At 47.4% G+C, this 21,664-nt stretch overlaps 1 protein-coding gene across 7 annotated transcripts in view; it reads left to right on the top strand.

Annotated features, from left to right (window-relative positions):
- Positions 1–21,664, top strand: part of SMARCA2 (SWI/SNF related, matrix associated, actin dependent regulator of chromatin, subfamily a, member 2) — a 205,931-nt gene that overhangs the window by 95,599 nt on the left and 88,668 nt on the right. For all 7 annotated transcript variants that reach the window (XM_062208351.1, XM_062208345.1, XM_062208346.1 and 4 more), the window contains 4 exons: positions 2,774–2,937; positions 9,018–9,245; positions 13,056–13,133; positions 18,237–18,455. In XM_062208351.1, coding sequence (XP_062064335.1) covers positions 2,774–2,937; positions 9,018–9,245; positions 13,056–13,133; positions 18,237–18,455 — 689 coding nt within the window. The remainder of the gene's footprint in view (positions 1–2,773; positions 2,938–9,017; positions 9,246–13,055; positions 13,134–18,236; positions 18,456–21,664) is intronic.

The following is a 21,664-nucleotide window of genomic DNA, read 5'->3' as shown; positions in this document are numbered from 1 at the left end:
TATTTAAAACTTTTAAGTTACCCAATTGGAAAAGACCAGGCCCTAGAGATAGCTGATGGAAGAGCTGCCTGGCAGAGCTGTTAGCGTTAGGTTGTAGGAGATGGGCCAGCAGCAGGTGCTATAGTGTTAGAGATGGAACTGAGAAGGGCACACAGGCTCCTTCCCACAAGCAGCAGCAGCTGTTTGGTTTTTTTTTTTTTTTTGGGAGGTGGGGGGGTCAAGGCTTCTGTGCCCAGTCCTTCAGTATACACAGGGATAAATTATCATACATATTTCCAGCTGCACCCCCAAACCCCATGACCCTGCTGGTAAAATGACTGCAGATTTTCATTGCTGTATTTGATGTCTCAGATTTTGACTTTTTTTTTTTTTTTAATCACTTGATTGAGAGCTAAGCATGTTTTTCTATGGTCACATGAAGATATTTAGCTACTATTCAGCTGGAGTTTTCATTTTTTCTGGGAATTATTCTTGAGTGACAGTGACTGGTGAAGTTTGATCCTAGAAAACAAAATTTTCCAGAAGCAGCTAAAAGCAAGCTAAAATTACTAAGCATGGAAGTCTGGCAGTGTGTTCCTTCTGGCAATTTCTGTAATTTTCAACACAATTGCCCTTGCTATTAATTGTGTTCTTATAGTTGATTATGTTCCACATCAAAGTCTCAAAGACCACGAAACTGATGCGAGCACTCAGCATGTTAAGTCTGGTGCCAGCTGTGGGGAGCCTTTGCCTGGGGGTGAACTCTCCCAGGGCCATTGGAATCTCCCTGAGCAGACAGAAAGGTGGCCACTGATGGGCGAAGGGCTTTGTTTGGGAAGTTCTGACTAAAGAGAGCGATACTGTGGAGCATGTTGATCCACGTAGTAAGAAATGCCATAGGATTGCATGAAAGGTGATTTGATTCTTTTTTTGGTTTGTCTTTATAATTTGTCAAGTTCCCAGCTACTTAAATAGTGTAAACACACAACTATGTGGCGGCATTCTGTGCTTATCCACACAAAGCCTGAAACCTTGTCTGACCTAGTAAGTTGGATATTCCTTTTGTTTTTCACTGCTATTTCATTCCAAGGAGCCATATTTCCTAAGTCTTAATTATGTGATCATTAGCTGATTTTTTTCCCCGTTGATCAAAACTGTAGAACTTCTCCATTCAGAGTACACAGATGCACAGTGCATCATAAGTCATCATCTTTTGGAGTGACTTTTCTCTCCATTTTTAGAAGTTTTTTTTTTTTTTTTTCCAGCTTAAGGCCAGGGATAAACAGGAGAACCATTAGAGTGTATGAGTTATTCTTGAAAAAATAATTTTAACTGGAAAGAAGATCTGGAGAGAAGGTTTCACAGCGAAACAGAATGAATCTCCGGTTAGCACCATCAACAGATGGTTCACAGTGATCTCAGGCCATTCTGAAAATGAGAGAAACAAGAGTTCTGCATTTTGAGAGCTCACCGAACAAAGCACATGTAGTGCTGCTCCCCGCAGTCACTGTGGCAGGAGTTGACCAGTTGGCTAAGTTTGAAATCTCATGTAGAAAGTAAACAGTCTAAAGAACGTAGCTTCAACGAGGGAGGGCCCGGAGCCCGTCACTCCTAATCTCCACACAGGGAATTGATTTTCTTCCCCCTGCTCAGGAGAGTACTTGTTATTTTTACTAAATGTGGAAAACAGACGCTCATGTTTGGGAACTTGACCCCCGTAGTAACTTGATCCCATTAGCTGGAGTCACTTAACTGTTTTAATCCTGTGAAAGAAATTGCTGGTGTATTTCCAACTTAAAAAAAAAAAATGAAGAAATAATATTTGTATAGCAGCCAATCAGGGAGTATCGTGTAACATGTGTATGTATTTCCCAACAGCCTAAAGCCCTCGTTCTGAACTCTGCATCTGTACTTTTCTCATAAAGTGGCTTCAGCTGGGGTTCTGGTGGGCTTTTCTTCCCCCTTCCTCAGTGTTTCATGACGCGGCCAGGTAAATGCACTGTAGTCGGAGAGCGTGCGATTGAACGGCTCAGCCGGAGTGCAGAGGCACCCCGCAAGTGAGCCCCACACTTGGGGGTTTGGCACGCTGTGCACACTGGCTGAGCTGGAGCCTTCTCAGGCTCCGTGGGATAACCCCAGGTGTGTAAGGCACTGCCGTGTTTGGTTTCGGTTGGGCATCCTCCGAACTTACAGAATGCCAACCTGAGAAGCCAACTAAGGGAGTCCCTATGTTTCATTAGCTTATTGTGGCTCTAGGTCTCGCTAGCAAGGATCAAGATGTTCCTCTCGCATTTTGTGTCTTTACCAGCCAGAGCTATCCGGAAAAGGCAGAGAAATCAACTCTTCTTTCGTTCGTTCCTGCTCTCTTGGCATAAATAAGCATCACTTTAATGCCTGTTGGCAAGGTTGCTTTAAGCCATTATAATAATTGTTTTAGGCACGTGTGTGTGCATGTGGGTGGGCTTTAGAAATTATTTGGTGTTTCCAAGCTCAGAAATAAGTTCAGGAAATGCTTTCATTAAGTCTGCGTGTAGAGAGAGAATGTTGTAGTTGCAAACGTGCCCAGTCAGAAACAGTTAAACCCTCACTCACTCGATCTTGCTCACTTTTTTTTTTTTTTTAATTGCAAAATATTCAAAAGTTCCTTCCAAAGGGTAGCAAAAGCCCTGGGGCCTGCCTCGCCTGTGTTGAGAAGGGTCCGGTGTATTTCTCCAGGAAGACAGCCTTTTCCTCTGGGTTCGGGCCGTTCTCAGACAGAAGTTAATGGGGACATTTATTTTTCTGATCCCCTCAGGCACCACCAAGTCTGAAGATCGTGCTGCTCTGCTGAAGAAATTCAACGAGCCTGGGTCCCAGTATTTCATCTTCTTGCTGAGCACACGAGCAGGAGGCCTGGGCTTAAATCTGCAGGCGGCCGACACGGTGGTCATTTTCGACAGCGACTGGAACCCACACCAGGTCTGCATGAGCGCCGTGGTCACTGGCACGTTCAGGCTGGGGTGGCTGTTTGCCAGGCAGAAGGCGTCCTGCCAATCAGGATGGGTGTGGTCTTAGCTTCCCTGTGAGCACAGGTGTTGCAGCGTCCCAGACATACCTCTGAAGCACTCCAGTCTAGGGGACAAAAAAAAACTCGGTTTCTGCTCAGTTTTCAAGCCTATGTATGGGGAATGTCTTTGAGCAAAAAACATTTGGTGAAGGATAAATGAAAAATGTTTCAAAGTAATAACAACAACAGCAACCAATACCATGGAATCCTTAACACTGCACCAGCCACCACATATGTGGTGGTCAGGTGTGTTTTTTTTTTTTTTTTTATATTTATTTCTTTGAAAGGCAGAATGACAAAGTGAGAGGAAGAGATACAGATAAAGAGATCTTCCATCTGTGGATTCACCCCCCAAATGGCTGCAATGGCTGGCACTGGTCCAGGCCTAAGCCAGTAGCCCAGAGTTTCATCCAGGTCTTCCACATGGATGGAAGGGGTCCAGGCACTTGCACCATCTTCGGCTGCCTTCCCAGATGCACTAGCAGGGAGCTGGGTCAGAAGCAGAGCAGCCAGGACTGCAAGCAGCACTCTAATATGAGATGCCAGCGTTGCAGGCCGCGGTCTAAACTGCTGTGCCACAATATCATCCCTGCTTTGTTCAGTTTTTTTTTGTTTTGTTTTGTTTTTTTGACAGGCAGAGTTAGAGAGAAAGGTCTTCCTTCCATTGGTTCACCCCCCCAAATGGCCGCTATGGCCGGCATGCTGTGCCGATCTGAAGCCAGGAGCCAGGTGCTTCCTCCTGGTCTCCCATGCGGGTGCAGGGCCCAAGGACTTGGGCTATCCTCCACTGCACTCCCGGGCCACAGCAGAGAGCTGGCCTGGAAGAGGAGCAACCGGGACTAGAACCCAGGGTGCCAGCGCCACAGGTGGAGGATTAGCCTAGTGAGCCATGGTGCGGGCTGCTTTGTTCAGTTTTTACAACAACCCTGAGAGTTTCTATTACTCTTTTTTCTTTTTTGACAGGCAGAGTGGACAGTGAGAGAGAGAGACAGAGAAAGGTCTTCCTTTTGCCGTTGGTTCACCCTCCAATGGCCGCTGCGGCTGGCGAACCGCGCTGATCCGATGGCGGGAGCCAGGTGCTTCTCCTGGTCTCCCATGGGGTGCAGGGCCCAAGGACTTGGGCCATCCTCCACTGCACTCCCTGGCCACAGCAGAGAGCTGGCCTGGAAGAGGGGCAACCGGGACAGAATCCGGTGCCCCGACCGGGACTAGAACCCGGTGTGCCGGCGCTGCAAGGCAGAAGATTAGCCTAGTGAGCCGCGGCGCCGGCTGATAGTTTCTATTACTCTTTGCCTCTTGACAGTTGGGGAAACCAAGTCCTAGGAGGTTAAGTGACTTCTCAAAGCAGGCCCCTCCACAGACTTTCTGATATGAGTCTCATGTTGGAGGTGCAGGGCAGGAAGAGACCAAACCCAGGATTCAAACCCAAACTCAGACATGCATTTAAATCCTGTCCCTTGTGACAGCCACATCCCAAATCAGTGCCTGGGGATAAGTCTCACCTCTACTTCTGATCCAGCTTCCTGCTAATTGGGCAGGGAAGGCAGCAGGTGATGGCTCAAGTGTTGAGTACCTGCCACCCGCATGGGAGACCTGAACCAAGTTCCCTGCTCCTGGCTTCAGCCTGGCACAGTCCCAGCTGTTGTGGGGTGTTTGGGGAGTGAACCAGCAGAAGGGAGCTCGCTGTGTCTGTCCCTCTGTTTCTGTCATTTTGCTTTTTAAATGAAAAAAAGTTTGTGGAAAATTGGAATTAAAAGATAAGCTTATTTTGGCACAAAAGCACTTTCTTATTCTGAGGGTTTTTTTTTTTTAATAAGCATTTTTCCACAAACTTTTGAATGCCCATAATGTATATAGCATGGCCCCCAAATGAAAATTGTGTCCGCATACATTGAAGAGAAGTTTCTGAGAAGTTCGTACCATGTTGCATTAGAGTTAAGGCAGAGAGATGGAATACGGGGTTGACATAGGTTGACAGACAAAAGATAGAAGCCTGAACGTTTCCCATTAGAGGTCTTACCTGGAAGCAAAGACAGAAGTCACGAAGGTAGAATTGTAGTAAAAACAAACAAACAAACAAAAAAAACACCTCGAATTTACCAAGACCCTCATTTTCAAACTGTTGATTAGAAAATGCAGGTTTGTATGTACCTGCGTTTCTAACCCATGGTACTGGGGCTGTGTGGCTGTTACAGACGGGTTGGTCAACTACAGACTGAGGTCTTCAGGTGTTACCACACGGACATCAGGACGATGAAGTTTCAGGCTGATCAACCCCTGATGTCTGCTGAATAACCATTCAGTGACGATAGCGTTCCCGTCTTCAGCACAGAATTCTTTACCCCATCTTTTTTTGGCTTGGAGACTCATAGGCTCACATTCCACAAACTTCCCTGGCCTAAAAATACCGACTTTTGCTACTTGCCAAGTAGATGGGTAATTTTAAGCAGATGCACACTCCGCTGTGACAACCTCCAGACAACGGGAATTACAACCAGCCCCCAGGACAGGACGTCAAGAACGTGTGACCCTGTTTGCATATTAGCCGTGTCCTCTGCTTCCTCACCTGTCCCACTCTGCTGTTGCCTGCATTGGTGGCTTGAGACTCCTGGTACTTGTGTGGTTGTGTCAGTAGCGGAGTGGCTGGCACATTTTTGGGCCTAATCATGAAGTGAAAGAAAAGCAGAAGATGCCAGCCTGTGGCTGAGAAGAGTTGTTGGGTTTTGCTCCCAGCCCAGAGGCCCTGGGATATTCAGCAGTGGGCCCGCTGCAGAAGTAGGTTCCCGGCCTCATGACAGGAGTGACGGTGTAGAAACTGCCATCTTGGCTGCCGCTTTGCAGTTCTGCTGGAGATGTGTTGAGAGATGTGAAGGAAGCAAGGGCTTTTATTATTATTATTATTATTATTATTATTATTATTAGAGATTTATTTATTTTGAAAGTCAGAGTTACACAGAGAGAGAAGGAGAGGCAGGGAGAGAGGTCTTCCATCTACGGGTTCCCTTCCCAATTGGCCACAGCAGTCGGAGCTGCACTGATCCGAAGCCAGGAGCTTCTTCCAGGTCTCCTACGTGGGTGCAGGGGTCCAAGGACTTGGGCCAACTGCCGCTGCTTTCCCAGGCCACAGAAGAGTGCTGGATCAGAAGTGGAGCAGCCAGGACTTGAGCCAGAACCCACGTGGGATGCCAGCACTGCAGGCAGAGGTTTTACCCGCTACGCCACAGTGCCAGCCCCACCAAGGGCTTTCGAAGGACGTTTAGGGCCCCCCTCCCCCTTTGGATCCCAATTACCCATCTGACATTCTCCTCTTCAGAGAATTCTAACTTGGATAGGTCCCAGCTATGTTCATGGTTCAGCACCATGATATTTATATTAGCTTCATCAGACACCTTCTAGGAAAAACTCTTGCCTAATCAGTCATGTTGCTGCGGGGACTTTTAAAATTAAATATCAGTCTGCTGTGCTCTCCCCTGGTGATGAGGAAACTCGTGTGTGGTCAAGAGGATGAGCTCACGGTTGCCAAGTGTCAGCTGTGTGCAGAATATGGTGCTGAGGACGCAGGAGCCAGGGAACAGACTCTGGCCTGAACAATGGGTGCAGTCTAATGGGGGGACACTTGTCAGCAGCCAGTTAGCACGGGACCACAGTGAACTGAGTGGCATGCCTGGAGGTTTTGATTGTGTGGCTATCAAATTAGCTAGCTTTGCTTCATAGACTTAGGAAGGTTTTTAATTGAAGGTTTCTTTAAACCCTCGTCCTCATTATAAGAGTAATATACTTGAGGCCGGCGCCGTGGCTCAACAGGCTAATCCTCCGCCTTGTGGCGCCGGCACACCGGGTTCTAGTCCCGGTTGGGGCGCCAGATTCTGTCCCTGTTGCCCCTCTTCCAGGCCAGCTCTCTGCTGCGGCCCAGGAGTGCAGTGGAGGATGACCCAAGTGCTTGGGCCCTGCACCCCATGGGAGACCAGGAGAAGCACCTGGCTCCTGGCTTTGGATCAGCGTGGTGCGCCGGCTGCAGCGCGGCGGCCATTGGAGGGTGAACCAACGGCAAAGGAAGACCTTTCTCTCTGTCTCTCTCTCTCTCACTGTCAACTCTGCCTGTCAAAAATAAAAAAAAAAAAAAAAAAAAGGTAATATACTTGAAAAGTAGGAACAATTGGTAAACCACCTGTGAGCAAGGTGAAGAAATTTAAGTAATGCCTATACTCTTAGTCCCTGGAGAGACAGATACTTGTTGGCATTTTCCTTGAAGATACATATGTACATGTGACATCACAATGCACATATTCATTTACAACTTGTGTTTTTCAGTATAGTTTTGTGCCCTTAACATTTTCTGTAGTGTAATTCTTACACTATGTTGGTACTTGCATACAGTAGACGATTATATTTAAGCTATCTGTTACCTTTGAATGTTTACCTCTGCTGTATTAAAAAGTCATGCTAAATAAGTAATACAAAGAGAGTACATCCTGATTTCTAAATCTTAATCCAGATTCATGATTATTACTTTAGGGTAGGTTTTCTGAAGTGGAATGTTAAAAGAGCCATATCCAATTTTAACATTTTTTAATATATCGTACCACATTTCTGTCCCCAGCAGCTCATCAATCTACTGTCCCACTAACAATCCTTTTCATTTTCCAAACTCATGGCTGAGTCTTTGATGGAATTAGGTCTCAGGAAATTGGCTACCTGAGCAGTCACTGTATGTATTATGTACGAATACACATGTAATGCGTATATGCACATGTGATGTTTTCAAAATCAGCTTTAACACAGCACCAAAGGGAAGGTCTTTCTTGCAATTGGAGGTTAGTTACAGGTAATATCTAAATCATACCTCTGATAACAAACAGCATTTTTTTGTTTGTTTCAAATAGAGACTAACTCTAATTGTGAACCTAGGGACAGATAAAAAAAATTTTTTTAAAGAGTCATCTTATTTGAAAGGCAAGGTAGGCCGGTGCCGTGGCTTAACAGGCTAATCCTCCACCTTGCAGCGCCGGCACACCGGGTTCTAGTCCCGGTCGGGGCGCCGGATTCTATCCCGGTTGCCCCTCTTCCAGGCCAGCACTCTGCTGTGGCCCGGGAAGGCAGTGGAGGATGGCCCAAGTGCTTGGGCCCTGCACCCGCATGGGAGACCAGGAGAAGCACCTGGCTCCTGGCTTCGGATCAGCGAGATGCGCCGTCCGCAGCGGCCATTGGAGGGTGAACTAACGGCAAAAAGGAAGACCTTTCTCTCTGTCTCTCTCTCTCACTATCCACTCTGCCTGTCAAAAAAGAAAGAAAAAAAAAAAAAAAAGAAAGGCAAGGTAACAGACATCAAGAGAGGGAGGAACAGATCCTCCATCTGTTGCTTCACTCCTCAAACGGCTGCAGTGGCCAAGTTTGGGCCAAGCCGAAACCTGGAACGAAGAATTGCATCCGTGTCTCCGACGTGGGTAGCAGGGGTACGAGCATTTGGGCCATTTTCTGCTGCCTTCCCAGATGCATGGAAGCTGGATCAGAAGCGGAGGAGTGGGAGGGGGGGACGGACTCAATGGCAGCATCAGAGATAGCAGCTCGGCCCGTGCACCCACATGGGAGACACAGGTGAAGCTCCTAGCTCCTGGCTTTGGCCTGGCCTAGCCTTGGCTGTTGCCAGCATTTGGGGAGTGAATCGGTGGTTGAAAGATTGCTCTCATTCTCGCTGTGCTCCCCCAGCCTCCCTTAACTCTGCCTTTCAAATAAATAAATATTTTTTAAAAAGGGTTGTATTGGTTGTATTTAATTTGGCTTGAACCCAGGTTTCCTTAACTAGGAATGACCTTGGCATTTTCCAAAGAAAGAAGCTTGTGTGTTTTAAAAGCCCAAGCAAAACCTTAGCCTTCCTCCTTCCTGTCAAGGTGCACTGAACAAGCCTCCCATCTTTCCCTCTTGGGTAGGGACCTCTGTGCTGGGCTGATCCTGACACCTGGGCCGTCCTCACAGCACTCATTCTCTTCAACAGGACCTGCAGGCACAGGACCGAGCGCACCGCATCGGCCAGCAGAACGAGGTGCGGGTGCTGCGACTGTGCACCGTGAACAGTGTGGAGGAGAAGATTCTCGCAGCCGCCAAATACAAGCTGAACGTGGATCAGAAGGTGATCCAGGCGGGCATGTTCGATCAGAAGTCGTCGAGCCACGAGCGCAGGGCGTTCCTGCAGGCCATCCTGGAGCACGAGGAGGAGAATGAGGTATCTCAGGAAGCCGCGTGCTTGGAGTCCCGCAGTTTGTCCCCGATGGGTTAGGCATGACCCCCTTTTGTTCTTTAAACAATGTCCTGGGCTGGTGTTAATGAAAACGAATAATAGAGCTGCCATGTTCTATCCCAAGCACAGAAAACCTCTGAGAGTTGTCCACGCGAGCATCTGAGGAGCTGGTGCTGGGAAGCTCTGAAGGCTTAGCCTGTGGATGCTTCCCCTCCCTGCTTCTCCCAGGGAGGAGCGGCCAGCCTGCTTAGTTGTATTATAAATGCTGCCTCCTGTAGGGCAGCTGTGGAACTGCAGAGAGCACTCTTGGCTTACATATAATCAGTGGGTGGGACAAAGCTGGAAGAAGGCTGCCGGCCTCCAGAGGCCTCTGTCTCCACTGCATTGCATCAGGCATGACATCACCTCCAAACATGGGCAGGACGTGCCGTCTTCAGCTCGTTTAGCTGTATGTGCACCAGGAAAGTGTGACCTCAACCTGTGCTTAAAACTTCCCTTAAAAGCTTTAGTACTAAAGCTTTTAGTACAATCATTCTTTGCTTGCCAAAATTCTACATCGATTACATTTCCTTTAGGGGATCTTTGGTTTGTTGTTACTTTTTTTTTATATTGCCAATTTTGGTAACTTTATACTAAATATTCATTCCAAAATGGATTTGAAGTAAATTTAAGACATATTTATAGTCTAGAAAATTGTACAAAATAGTAGCAACCGTGCTTATCATAAAACTCTCTGGATAAGGACAACTTCAGTTTTACGTGCCCATACTTATAAATTGAAGAGTAAGTTTACCTTACATATTCATGCGGAATACTATTTTCATCACACATTTTAGCTATAATTTCATTTTTTCTGAAATAGGGTAAGTGTTTTTAAAGTCATAAATTGTAAAGCAAATTCTGTTAAAAGTATTTTGTTTTCCCTGAAGTGAATCTGAGTATGAAGAACTTGATATTTAAAGGAATCCCCCAAATGGAAGAGAACGTTTGCTTTATGCCTGCTAATGAGGTGGATTCCACGAAGATGATGAAAAACACATATGTGTGCACACCCACACATCCACACACACATTTACAACTTTTGATGTCAGGGCTGGTGTTGTGGCACAGCAGTTAAGCTGCTGCCTGTTAGGCCAGCATCCCATACAGGTGCCAGATCAAGTCCTGGCTGCTCTGCCTCCCACCTAGCTCTCTGCTAATGTGTGCCTGGGATGGCAGTGAGGATGGCCCAAGTGCTTGGGCCCCTGCCACCCATGTGGGAGACCTGGATAGAGTTCCAGGCTTCCGGCTTCTGCTCGACACAGCCCTGGCCATTGCAGCCATATGGAGAGTGAACCAGCGGGTAGGAGATCTCTTCTGTCTGTCACTCTTTCAGATAAACAAATCTGAAAACAAGCGATGTCAAGTAATGGACTGTTTCTGATTATTTAATAGCTGATACTGTATTTTTAGCAGTCAGATTGCCAGGTGATTGTTGTTCATGCACTCGAGTGTCTTTGAAGAACAATAGCGTGAGCGATCTTGAGTGTCGTGAAGCAGGTGTGGGCAGAGCTGATGCTCAGCCAGTCATCGCCACTGTGCTTTTGCTGGTTTGTTTTGTGCAGGCCTTGGGACGTTAGTCTCTGATCAGGGTATCCTGGGGTGGAAGGGAGCCCTGCAGTGGTGCCGCCTTCCTAAGCCACCAGGCGATATGGATCACTGCACCAGGGGCTGGGAGTGGGACCCCTGCTATTTGCTTGTAGCTGCGAGCTGCCTTGCTGGGGTTCTGCATCCCTTGCAGGCAGGTGTTACGTTGTGGGTGGCCTGTGTCCTGATGCGAGGACAGATCTGTGTCTGGGGACCCTGCGTGGCTGCAGCTCTAAATATCCAAGGAAGGCAGGGCTGCCATCACCGCAGTGGGCGCCCCGTGAGGTGCTAGGGCACAGAGAAGCCAGGATGGTTTGTTGCACACTTCCAGGCCATTTGGCCCTCTGAGAAGGTCAGGCCGTCATGGGCAGGCTTCCTGCCAGTTATGAGAGAATCTCTTTATCTTGGGCACAGCACACACACACGCACGCACGCGCTGTGCTCATGTAGGTGATGAGAGGGGAGCAGAGGACATCTGTTCCCCAGGGGTCGCAGTAACCTGGTCCTTCGTACTGTGATGTCAGAGCCCACTCCCATCTCGTGTGGTCTTAGATGAAGTGCAGTATGGACACAGGTTGACTTGAATCAGGCTAGAGGAGAGCTAGGACAGATGGGTTTTCAGAAGTAATCATTTTCTTGAATCATGGGATTTTTTTTTTCCTTTATTGGATTGCATTCATTTCTGACACCTATTAAGTTCCTACAATGCGTTTAGACAGTATGTGGGGAACTGACTTTGGTATCTCATTTAAGGAGCTAGTGCATTTAGACTGAGATGTTGCCTCATTTGGAACACGTGATTGGTGAAATCAGACCTTTGAGGTCACAAGTTTTCCTGCTCCTCTTTGCTGATACACTGAAACCCCTCATTTTTTTTTAAAGATTTATTTATTTATTTGAAAGTCAAAGTTACACAGAGAAAAAAGGAGAGGCAGAGAGAGGGAGGGAGAGAGGGGAGAGGGGAAAGGGGAGAGGTTTTCCATCTGCTGGTTCACTCCCCAACTGGCCACAATGGCCAGAGCTGCATCAGTCAGAAGCCAGGAGCTTCTTCTGGGTCTCCCATGCGGGTACAGGGGCCCAAGGACTTGGGCCATCTTCTACTTTCCCAGGCCACAGCAGAGAGCTGGATTGGAAGTGGAGCAGCCAGGACTTGAACTGGCGGCCATATGGGATGCCAACATTGCAGGCTGTGGCTTTACCTGCTACACCACAGCACTGGCCCCCTTCATTTGGTTCTTATCAAGCCCACTAAGCATATGAAAAAAAATTTTTGAAGCTTAATCCTGTAGTATATGCACAACTTCTAGTCTTTTTTTTTTTTTGAAGTGTGGAATTTATAGCTTAGCATTCCTGAAATCTTGACAACTATTGATTCCTGAGGCATTTCCAGACAGATAATATGCCTTTGTTTCATACAATATAAAAATTTTAGCCCTTCTGTATTTACTGTCTATTTTATTTAAATTACTCTGAATTTAATTTTGAGGCTTAAGCAAAAAAATTTTGATACCTTTTGATTTATCCTTATCTCCGCTCTATGAGCAGTAATACTGACCTCTGAAATACTTGGGTTAAATGTGGCTAAAGTATATTATTTAGCACATAGATGGGATTGTTTTTTGGTCCTGCTGTGTGCCTCATATTCTCATGTCTTCTGTAAGCCTTTGAAAATAAGAATTTATATTAGGGATAAGGTCAGTGGAATGAAAAGCTTAAAGTCAGTCTCTTTTTTTCATGTGGATTTCCTCCTGGAAGCCACACGTGCCCCTGTGAAGTAGATGTCACACCCATTTGACAGATGAGATCATCGAGGCGGGAGAGGCTAAGTAATTTGTTTGAAAAGTAACAGAATTGAGACACACACCCACCCCGAGAACCAGTATTTCTTAGGGTGCAGCACACTTCCCCCAGAGACAGATTTTGCTTAGGGAAGATGGTTTGAATAGCTTGCAGTTACCAATGGCAAGTACTGAACCCAGAGACCTTTTTGTTTTCTTTCTGACTTGAGAAACAGACAGCTCCCTCACCGCCCAGACCCCCCCCCCCCACCCGACTCGCCACCCTGTGGCCCGATCTGGAGGTCAAGTTCACCATCCTTGATTGTGCCTGGTCCCGGCTGTCCACCCTCCTCACTAAAGCCTGTTCATTCGTCCTCCTCTTCACCCCCAGGAAGAAGATGAAGTTCCAGACGATGAGACTCTGAACCAGATGATTGCCCGGCGGGAGGAAGAATTCGACCTTTTTATGGTAATGTGGCAGAGGCCTGGTTTGTCTGCCCCCTCTGTGTGAGCTGCGATGCCTGGAGCCCCCATCTGATGGCCGGGCTTCATGGTGATGCCTGTGCCTTTCCTTCAGTTCGGAGCCTGCAAACCGGCTGGAGTTGGCCTGCGGCTCGTTTTGTTTGGTCCATGTGGCATTTTTCAACAGTTTGCATCCCTTGCCAGTGTAAAAAGAATCCTGGTTTCTGGCTGCTTTGGAAAAATGAGATGGGGCAGTAACCAGGCCCGCTTCTCAGCGTGGAAACTGATGGCTGCAGCCAAGGAGCAGCTGTGCCCTCTGCACAGGCCGTGGGGTCAGCAGCGTACCACGGAACCCTACTCCTGAGTTCTCATCCCAGGCCTGGCAGGCAGCAAACCTGCCAGGCCTCGAGTAAGCTTTTCAGTTGGCAGCTCTCCGCCAGCTCCCGCACGGGATCAAAGGCCATGTGCCTCCTGAGGGGCAAGTGGACAGCAGGGATAGTAGCACGGGGCATCTCTTGTGTTGCTGAAGAGAGTCTGCTTGAGCCAGTAGGAACCCTCGAGGTGTGTACCAGCCTGCAGCCTTCCCTGAGAGCAAAACCACTTGTACGTCGCTGGTGCGAGTTAGGTGTTCAAGAACCTTGGCATCTGAGGATTTAACATCCATGGTTTTGATCTTGACCTTGTGTAATCCTTAGCATCTGTGATTTTGCTGAAACCTGAGTTTGATTTATGGATGAGGCCTCCTGCAAGCCAGTGTTTATGAGGAGCAAGCCCCGGGGCTAGAGAAACAGGCAGTGCGCAGGCCTGCAGAAGTGTTGCGTGTGCTTCAGGCCTTTGCTGTCATGATTTTGTTTACCCTTGCATCCCCTGTCGGCCAGAACAGTCCCTGGCACATAGTAGTTGCTTAATATGCATTGAGTGCATGGTGACACTTGCAAAATGTTAGGCTTTGTGAAGGTGTCAAACGATGGATCAGGATGTGTAAAGTTGAGAGGTTGCTTTCTGGCACCTTCCGTCACGCTGATCGCCATCCAAGACATTGATTTAGCCTGCGTGTGGAGGGACTGAAGAAATGCGAACCACAGCTTTGGTGGTCGGATGCTACAGAACCTGAAAATCAGTAGTGGATTGGGATGAGCGTTGCCAGTGGACAGGAGTGTGTGTGCCAGAGCTTTGTCTAATGGGGCTGGGACTGCAAGGTAGAAACATGAGACCCTTGGAGCCAGAAATTTAAAAAAAAAATTTTTCAAAAGAAGCTGGAAATGGGGGTTTCTATGCCAAGCCTTTCCAAATTCCTAAATGTTGGCAATTAAGTTGAGGTTTTTACTATTATTGTGATTACGATGTGACAAATCGGTCCAAACCAAAGACAAGCTGGGGGACGCACCGGGTTTGCAGTCTCCAAGCCTGGAGCCTGCCTGCTGTGAGGAGGCTTATGTGGTTTTCGTTCTGTTCTGATTTTTGTCAAGCGCACACTGATGCTGTCCATGCATCATGACTCACCATGAAAAGACATCTAATTCTTCCCTGGGAAAACTGGGGTAGCGGTAGGGACGACTCCAATCTCCCTGCCTCTGATACATACTTATCTCCCTTTCCTATGTGAGCCCTTGAACCCGGGTCTAGCCATCTGGGAGAGAAGCAGCAGGACAATTCAGCAGCATGATCTACATAGGGCATTTGTAAAACATACATTTTTAAAGTCATACTTGTAGGTCCCCGGGTTTCTAGATGATTGTCTATTCAGAGATGTTAGGGGCGGGCCCTGGAAACCCCTCTCTCTCTCTCCATGAGGAACCTATTCAGATGCAGGTGATGGGGAACAGCAGGGCCAGAGGGGTGCAGCCCTGCCGTGGCCTCAAAGACACTCTCAGGACTCTCTGGCTGCCATGTGCAGATTAGGTTAGGCCCAAAGATAGAGAATCTTATCAAGAGCCCAAAAATCAGGAGAAAGGACGACTTCTCATTCTCAAATTCAGGCTAGATGTTCGTAGACATGGAGAGCTTTGGAGAAATCTGAGCACCTGCCCCAGGCACAGTCCCTTGGTTCCTTGGGTGTGCTTTACTGTGTGGAGAGCGGGGACACTTTCGTGTAGGCCCTTCGGTTGTGTGAATTTTCTGCTTGTTTAGGGATCTTGCAGGCTTTCTCCTCACCCGCTGCCTTTGGCCAGTTCCTCTTCGTTAGCACCTCCACCAGGGGGCAGGAAATCCGAAGTGACTCTTTGCCAGATGCTCTGATGGAAAAGTTCAGTGAGAAAGGAGGATGGAATGCGCCAGAATTCGCCTCTGGGTTTCAAATGTTTAAACTTTTGATCGGTTATTGCAAAAGAATTCGTTCTCTATAGGATCAATACCAGCTTGTTAGATTTTCTATCGGAGACCCTACACAACAGCTAAGTAGTCGCTTTAAAATAACACCTTTCTTTCAAACGTCTGTCATGCTTTCTCTTTCTGCAAATGTAACTTCATAAACAGTTAGCTGCCATACCAGTTATCTATGGGTTTAACCTAAAAAGAGACCTGTGAGAGCTCAAGGTGCGTCTGAGGCACTATGCAGAGAGCAGACGTGACGCGCCGAGGTGCTACATTCTCTTGAAGGAGACACGTTGGTGCAACACGAGTTTCAGAATGGGGTCTCAGGACAGATCTGTCCAGGCAGTAAATGCATACCAAGCTGGAGTTCGTCTTGAGTGTGGACTGCGGGTTCTGTACGGGTATTCTGCAGGGGGAAAGTCTGTAGGCAGAGATGCAGTCATTAGGACGCTAAGCTTATTTAATTGCCTCTCCCTTTTTCTAAAGCACAACAAAAGTCATAATTGCTTTTATTTCAAAAATGATATACCTGCGCCGTAGTGGACAGATGCATGGTGGAAGTGATGTTACGTAGGCGTTAGTGTAGGTAACTAAAGTAGCAGTGCTCTGCGTTATGAAGTGGCTGTGTTTTATGATCTCCGTGAAGGATGTTAACAATAAACGTTTTCTCTTATTAGCTACCTAATAACCACAGGGGGGACTTCAAAACCTTTGTTGGAAAGATGAAATTAAAAGATAATCTTGCTTTGGTGCAAAAAAAATTTGAAATCCATATGGAGTTTTTTCATACTGCTTTTTCAATAAGTTTTTTTTTTTTTAAGACTCTTTGTATGCATGGGTTTCAGTGTTTTGTTTTGTTTTCATCTGAAAGAAAATTCATCTTCCAATTCCGTTTTCTGTGGGCATTTTGAAGTACTTCTGCATTTGTGGGTTGCTCCATGAAGCCCCTCTGCCCTGCTGAAAACAGGACATCCTCTGTGTGCTCACTGAAGGTTCTGTAGATCCCATTTCTGATACCAAAGCATTAGAAGGTAGGATTAAGCAGAGCATTGCAAGCTAACTATAGCACATGACAGATCAGGATGGCCACGTTTATCTACCAATAGGACTATACTGTGTCCATGCCTGTTCCATCCTGGAAATGTAATGAGCCCCCAAAATCTGGAAGTATAGTAAGGGCCATTGACCTCTGATTTATAAATAGACCCTAGAAGTCATGTCCGGATATACACAGTAAATATTTTGCTTACATTTTATTAATCGTAGCTTGAAAAATTATATTGAATCCTTGCTTCATTACAGTAGAACCAAAGGAAGAGGGACAAGGTAAATAATCTAATGACTAATGATCTATTTGATTGTGGAAATGGTGCTTGTAGCTAGTCATATGTACGGTTATACATTTATAGCTAAGGCAGACACAAATTCGGTGATGGTGCTCTTTGTTTTCTTTGTAATCTGGCAATCAGATAGTTCAGTTATGGCTCAAAGCCAAGTGTGTGATGCCTGGTTGATTTGCAGGGGACTAAGCTTTTATGCAGAGAGCAGGAGGTGGGGACGTGGGCATTTTGAAGGTGGTGATAGGAAGCCTTTTCACTTACAGCTCAATCAGTCCAGACAAGGTTTTCTCTGAGTGCTGACTCTCCGTGACATATTTCCCTAAGAGCAACATGCTTAAAAGACAAAAGCATCTCAGAGTGTTCCTCTCATGGTGCCCATGGTACATGAAAAAATTTAGTGCATTCATGGCAGTTGGCTACTCAAACTGTCTGTGTGTCCAGCTGTGGGTGTCTCTTCTGTAGTGGCTGTTAGTTTTTTTTTTTTTTCTTTTTACAGATTATTTAATTACAAGTACAAGGCCTATTAATAAAAGGAAATTTTCGGTTTTTTCAAAAGATTTATTTATTTATTTATTTTGAAACTCAAAAGTACAGAGAGGGAGAGAGAGAGATGGAGAAACAGAGAGAGGAGGAGAGAGAGAGAGAGAGATCTTCTGTCCGCTGGGTCACTCTCCAGATGGCTGCAGTGGACAGCGCTGGGCCAGGCTGAAGCTGTGAGCTTCACCCGGGTCTCCCACATGGGTGGTAGGGCCCAAACACTTGGACCATCTTCTGCTGCTCTTCCCAAGCTGTTAGCAGGGAACTGGATCAGAAGTGGGGCAGCTGGGACACAAACTGGCACCCATTTGGGATGTCGTCATTGTAGGCTGAGGCTTAACACCAGCCCCCTAAGAGGAAATTTTCTTAATGCGCTTCCTACTTTGTATGCTCCATATATAACATTCATTCCAGGGAAGCAACAAGCTGTATGCCTAAGGGTCATATTTATTAAATGCAGCCCCAATCTGAACTTTTTCACCATTACTTAAGGGGAAGCTTGCTTGGCACTCACATAGACCAAGAAAAGCAATTCTGAAAGAGTATCAGTTGCAGTGCATAAATACATTTCCCAGGTGGGTACAGAGGATGGGAAGGGATTTTACTTGATAGGATCCTTCCACTGGCACCATGCTTGAGGGATGAGCTAGAACAAGTCAGCTAGGATGAGGTATACCAAGAGGCACCATGCAGCCATACACAATGACTTGTGAAAGTTGTACAAGGGGAATTTAAAAAGTTCATATGAAATGGACTTAAAGGATTGTTAGTGCCAAAAAACATTTTTCAAAACTTCTGCATAGTTCTTCATAATATGCATTTTCCATGAACTTTTTGAAGCCCCCGCGTGTGTCCTAGAAAGTCTGTATTGCCATCCAAGGTCCCCTTCCCGTTGGTGACACTCTGCTTACTGTCCCCAGCGCATGGACATGGACCGGCGGAGGGAGGACGCCAGGAATCCCAAGCGCAAGCCCCGCTTGATGGAGGAAGATGAGCTGCCCTCCTGGATTATCAAGGATGACGCCGAGGTGGAGAGGCTTACGTGCGAAGAGGAGGAGGAGAAGATATTTGGTAGGGGGTCCCGGCAGCGCCGCGACGTGGACTACAGCGACGCCCTCACAGAGAAGCAGTGGCTCAGGGTAGGTGTGGCTTTCTTAAGCTCCCCTCGAAAGATGGAGTGTTGGTGCTGGCTTGGTCGCGTCAGCAGCCTGGTGCTGGAATTGTCCATAAAGGGAAGGGGCTCGTGGACATGGAAGATAGCGTCGTGCTGGAGGCGTGTTGGAAGCATTGCGTAACTGAAGGCAGAGCTTGGAGCAGATATTTTGAAGCACTTTTTGCTGGAGCGGAATGGGCCAAGGGCAGCACAGATTATTAGAGCTCGGAGACCTGCTAGCGTTTTACGACCAATAGCCTGGTCACGCCTCACTCTCAGACCGAGACTCACAAATGTGCAAGGGGACCTCCGAGGTCTTTGTAATTGCACCCCCTCGTTTCATGGTCTTCGATCGGGGTTTCTGCGAGGGCTGCGGAGAAAATTCAAGGATCCGCGGCAGTGCACGTGAGCTGCGTTGTTACCTCGTAGACCCGTGGCCCATTTACAGCAGGAAGCTGCCCTTGGTCTCTGTAGGTTTGATGAAAGAGATGGAGGTGCAGGGGAGCTGGGGGACTAGCCGGGCGGAACCCATGGGTGCTGACACAGGTGGGTGCTAGACTTGGGCTCGGAACTCCTGTCCTTTGCAAGCACAGACTGGAGCCTGGGACGCAGGTGCTTCATGGTCGGAAATGCTGTTCTGGAGCTTGTCTGTCTTGTCTTCCTTTTCCCTTCAGAAATACTGACTTCTTGTTTTGACTGGGGTTGAAGTCTTGTTATCTTACTTGGAAAGCCGGCTGCTCGTGGTGGTCCCGGTGTGGGACTGTCAGGGCCAGTGTGGATCTGTCATTTGAAGGTGGAGCTCTGCTTTCCATTGTTGGGAGCAGACTCAGTACCCACATGGGCAGAACAGCCTGGGACACGCATTCCAGAAACTGCATGCTGGAAATGGGAAGTGGCGTTGGATAAAAATCGCGCAAAACAGAAGCTGGTGTCGGGAGCTGTTCCTCTCATCAGATAGAGCGGTCCGCGAGCTTTGTGCCTTGTGGATTTGAGGGCCCAGGTTGGAAGGAGGTGGTTAACTGGAAAGGCAGTTGGAAGGATTTTGAACTTGGCTGTGCTGGTGCCACTCAGGATGGTGTTATGTGATGAGAGGGATGTGACCTGAATTTCAGAAAGATTGAAGTCCCTGGGATGCTGAAACAAGAGAGAGACTGACAAAGCATCCCTCATATTTATGGCTGGAGAAGTGCATATAAAACCTAAGTTTCCTGTGACTGTCATGCCCAGTCACACGTTCCAATGTCCTCAGAGTGTAGCTGTAAAAATTTCCTTTGTTGCACTATGGAGGTTGTAGTCCTGTGAATAATGTGAAGAGTGTTTTGTTTTGTTTTTTTAAGATTTTTCATATTCTTCTCTGAGCTTGGGAAATTTCTGTTCCCTTTGTCTTTTATTTAAGCAATAAATTAAGAACCTGCAGTGTTATTACCAGAGGTGAAACAACCATAATCCAGGCCAATATTTTAAAGCCAATCTTTTGATATGTGTAACCTCCAAACCCTGTTTATTGAACAAGAATGTAGCTGAACGTATCTTTTTCTTTTTTGTGTAATCATTGAGAATGTTCTTAATAAAAATACCATTGTGAATCTTTTTAGAAAAATACTTACTTGAAAGGTGGAATTACATAGAGAGGGAGAGGGAGAAAGGGAGAGAGAGAGAGAGAGAGAGAGAGAGAGAGATCTTCTGTCCGCTGGGTCACTCTCAAAATGGCCCCAACGGCCAGGGCTGAGCCAGGCCAAAGCCAAGAGTCAAGAGCTTCATCCAGATTTCCCATGTGGGTGGCAGGGGCTGCGGCCTTCCTCCTCTGCTTTCCCGGGTGCATTAGCAAAGAGCTGGGTAGGAAGCTGAGCACCCAGGATTTGAACCAGCGCCCATATGGGATGCTGGCACTGCAGGCAGCAGCTTCACCTGTTACACCACAACGCCGGCCCCAACTTGATGAATCTCAGGAAGCTTTCAAGTTGAAGGCACTCAATGCTTTTCTCTTTGGTTCAGTTTGTATCACCAATGATTAGCCTAGTGCCTCACACATGGAAGACGCGCACTGGGGCTCTGAGAAACTGGAAGCATAATTTTGCAAGTGGGAAGTGAGGACCTGCTCACCGAGTGTTAGGACAGCGTCTCTCCCCTTAGTGTGTCTGCAAGACTTCTTTTTATCTGTAGCATGCATGCTTGGCAATGAAAAAACAGTGTGTTTTATGAAAGTACACTGTAGAAAGGTGATGGTTGTAATGTCAACTCTAAGGTGTCTGCTAACACACTCAGTCCTTCAGCAGGGCAGCTTTGTCGAAACGCACGTCTGTGGAGTCTCATCTTTGTGAAAACTCCATGACCATATTTGGTATTGAACTGGGACGTGCCGCTGACGCAGAGTGGTCCTCGCTTTCCCAGCGGGCACTGACTGCCACTTGTTTCCTTGTTCTCTAACCGTGATCCTTGTTTAATGCCAGCCTACTCGGGGACTTGGTTGACAGTAGGGTGGCATTTGAGGGCTTCTCGCGGCCCCGGATATGAACAGATGTCCTCTCCCAGCTTCTAGACAACTGAGTGAAGCCAGCCTCCAAGGGGAGTGTGGCCAGCACTGCCAGGGAAGAAGTGCTGTCACAGGGCTGAAATAATTCTTCTGTTTGCTGGCAGTGTTGCAAAAAGCCTGCTTGGCAGAGGCATCAGAGATCCATAGAATCCCAGAGCTGGAAGGCAGCCGAATGCAGCCCTACCCATCCCGCACTTAAATCATGTTCTCTGCAGGCCCCCTGCCAAGAAGCTGGCCACCCCTAAAAGGAAACGCACGATCTTCTTGTCTGTTCATGGCCGGTCCTGATGGGCAGTTCTTCCTCCCTTTGAGCACAATCCTCTTGCCCTGTGGCTACTGCTTGCCGGCTGGACTGTTTCCTGGGGTGGATCAATATTGCTTCTTGCCCTGAGCATCCCAGCGCCATGGGTACAATGTTTGACTCGCATTCAGCCTGGGATGAACCTCCCTACCCTACGCTTTCTTTTGAACTTTGTCATCCTGGAAGCCCGAGTCAGTTGCCACCTCCTCTGCGGTGCCTTCCCAGATCAATGCGCAGTGCTCACCCTCTGTCACGGCTCAGACCCAGTTGCCTGATGTTCTTGGTAGTTGCCAGCCTGCCTGATTTCCTGACTCCTCGGTAGGCTGGATCTATTTCTTGTGAGAACTTGGAACCTCTACGT

The sequence above is a fragment of the Lepus europaeus genome, chromosome 12 (assembly GCF_033115175.1).
Source record: "Lepus europaeus isolate LE1 chromosome 12, mLepTim1.pri, whole genome shotgun sequence".
In the NCBI taxonomy this organism is placed as follows: Eukaryota; Metazoa; Chordata; class Mammalia; order Lagomorpha; family Leporidae; genus Lepus; species Lepus europaeus.
Note: the sequence above shows the minus strand (reverse complement) of the source record. Positions and strands in the feature narration are given on the sequence as shown.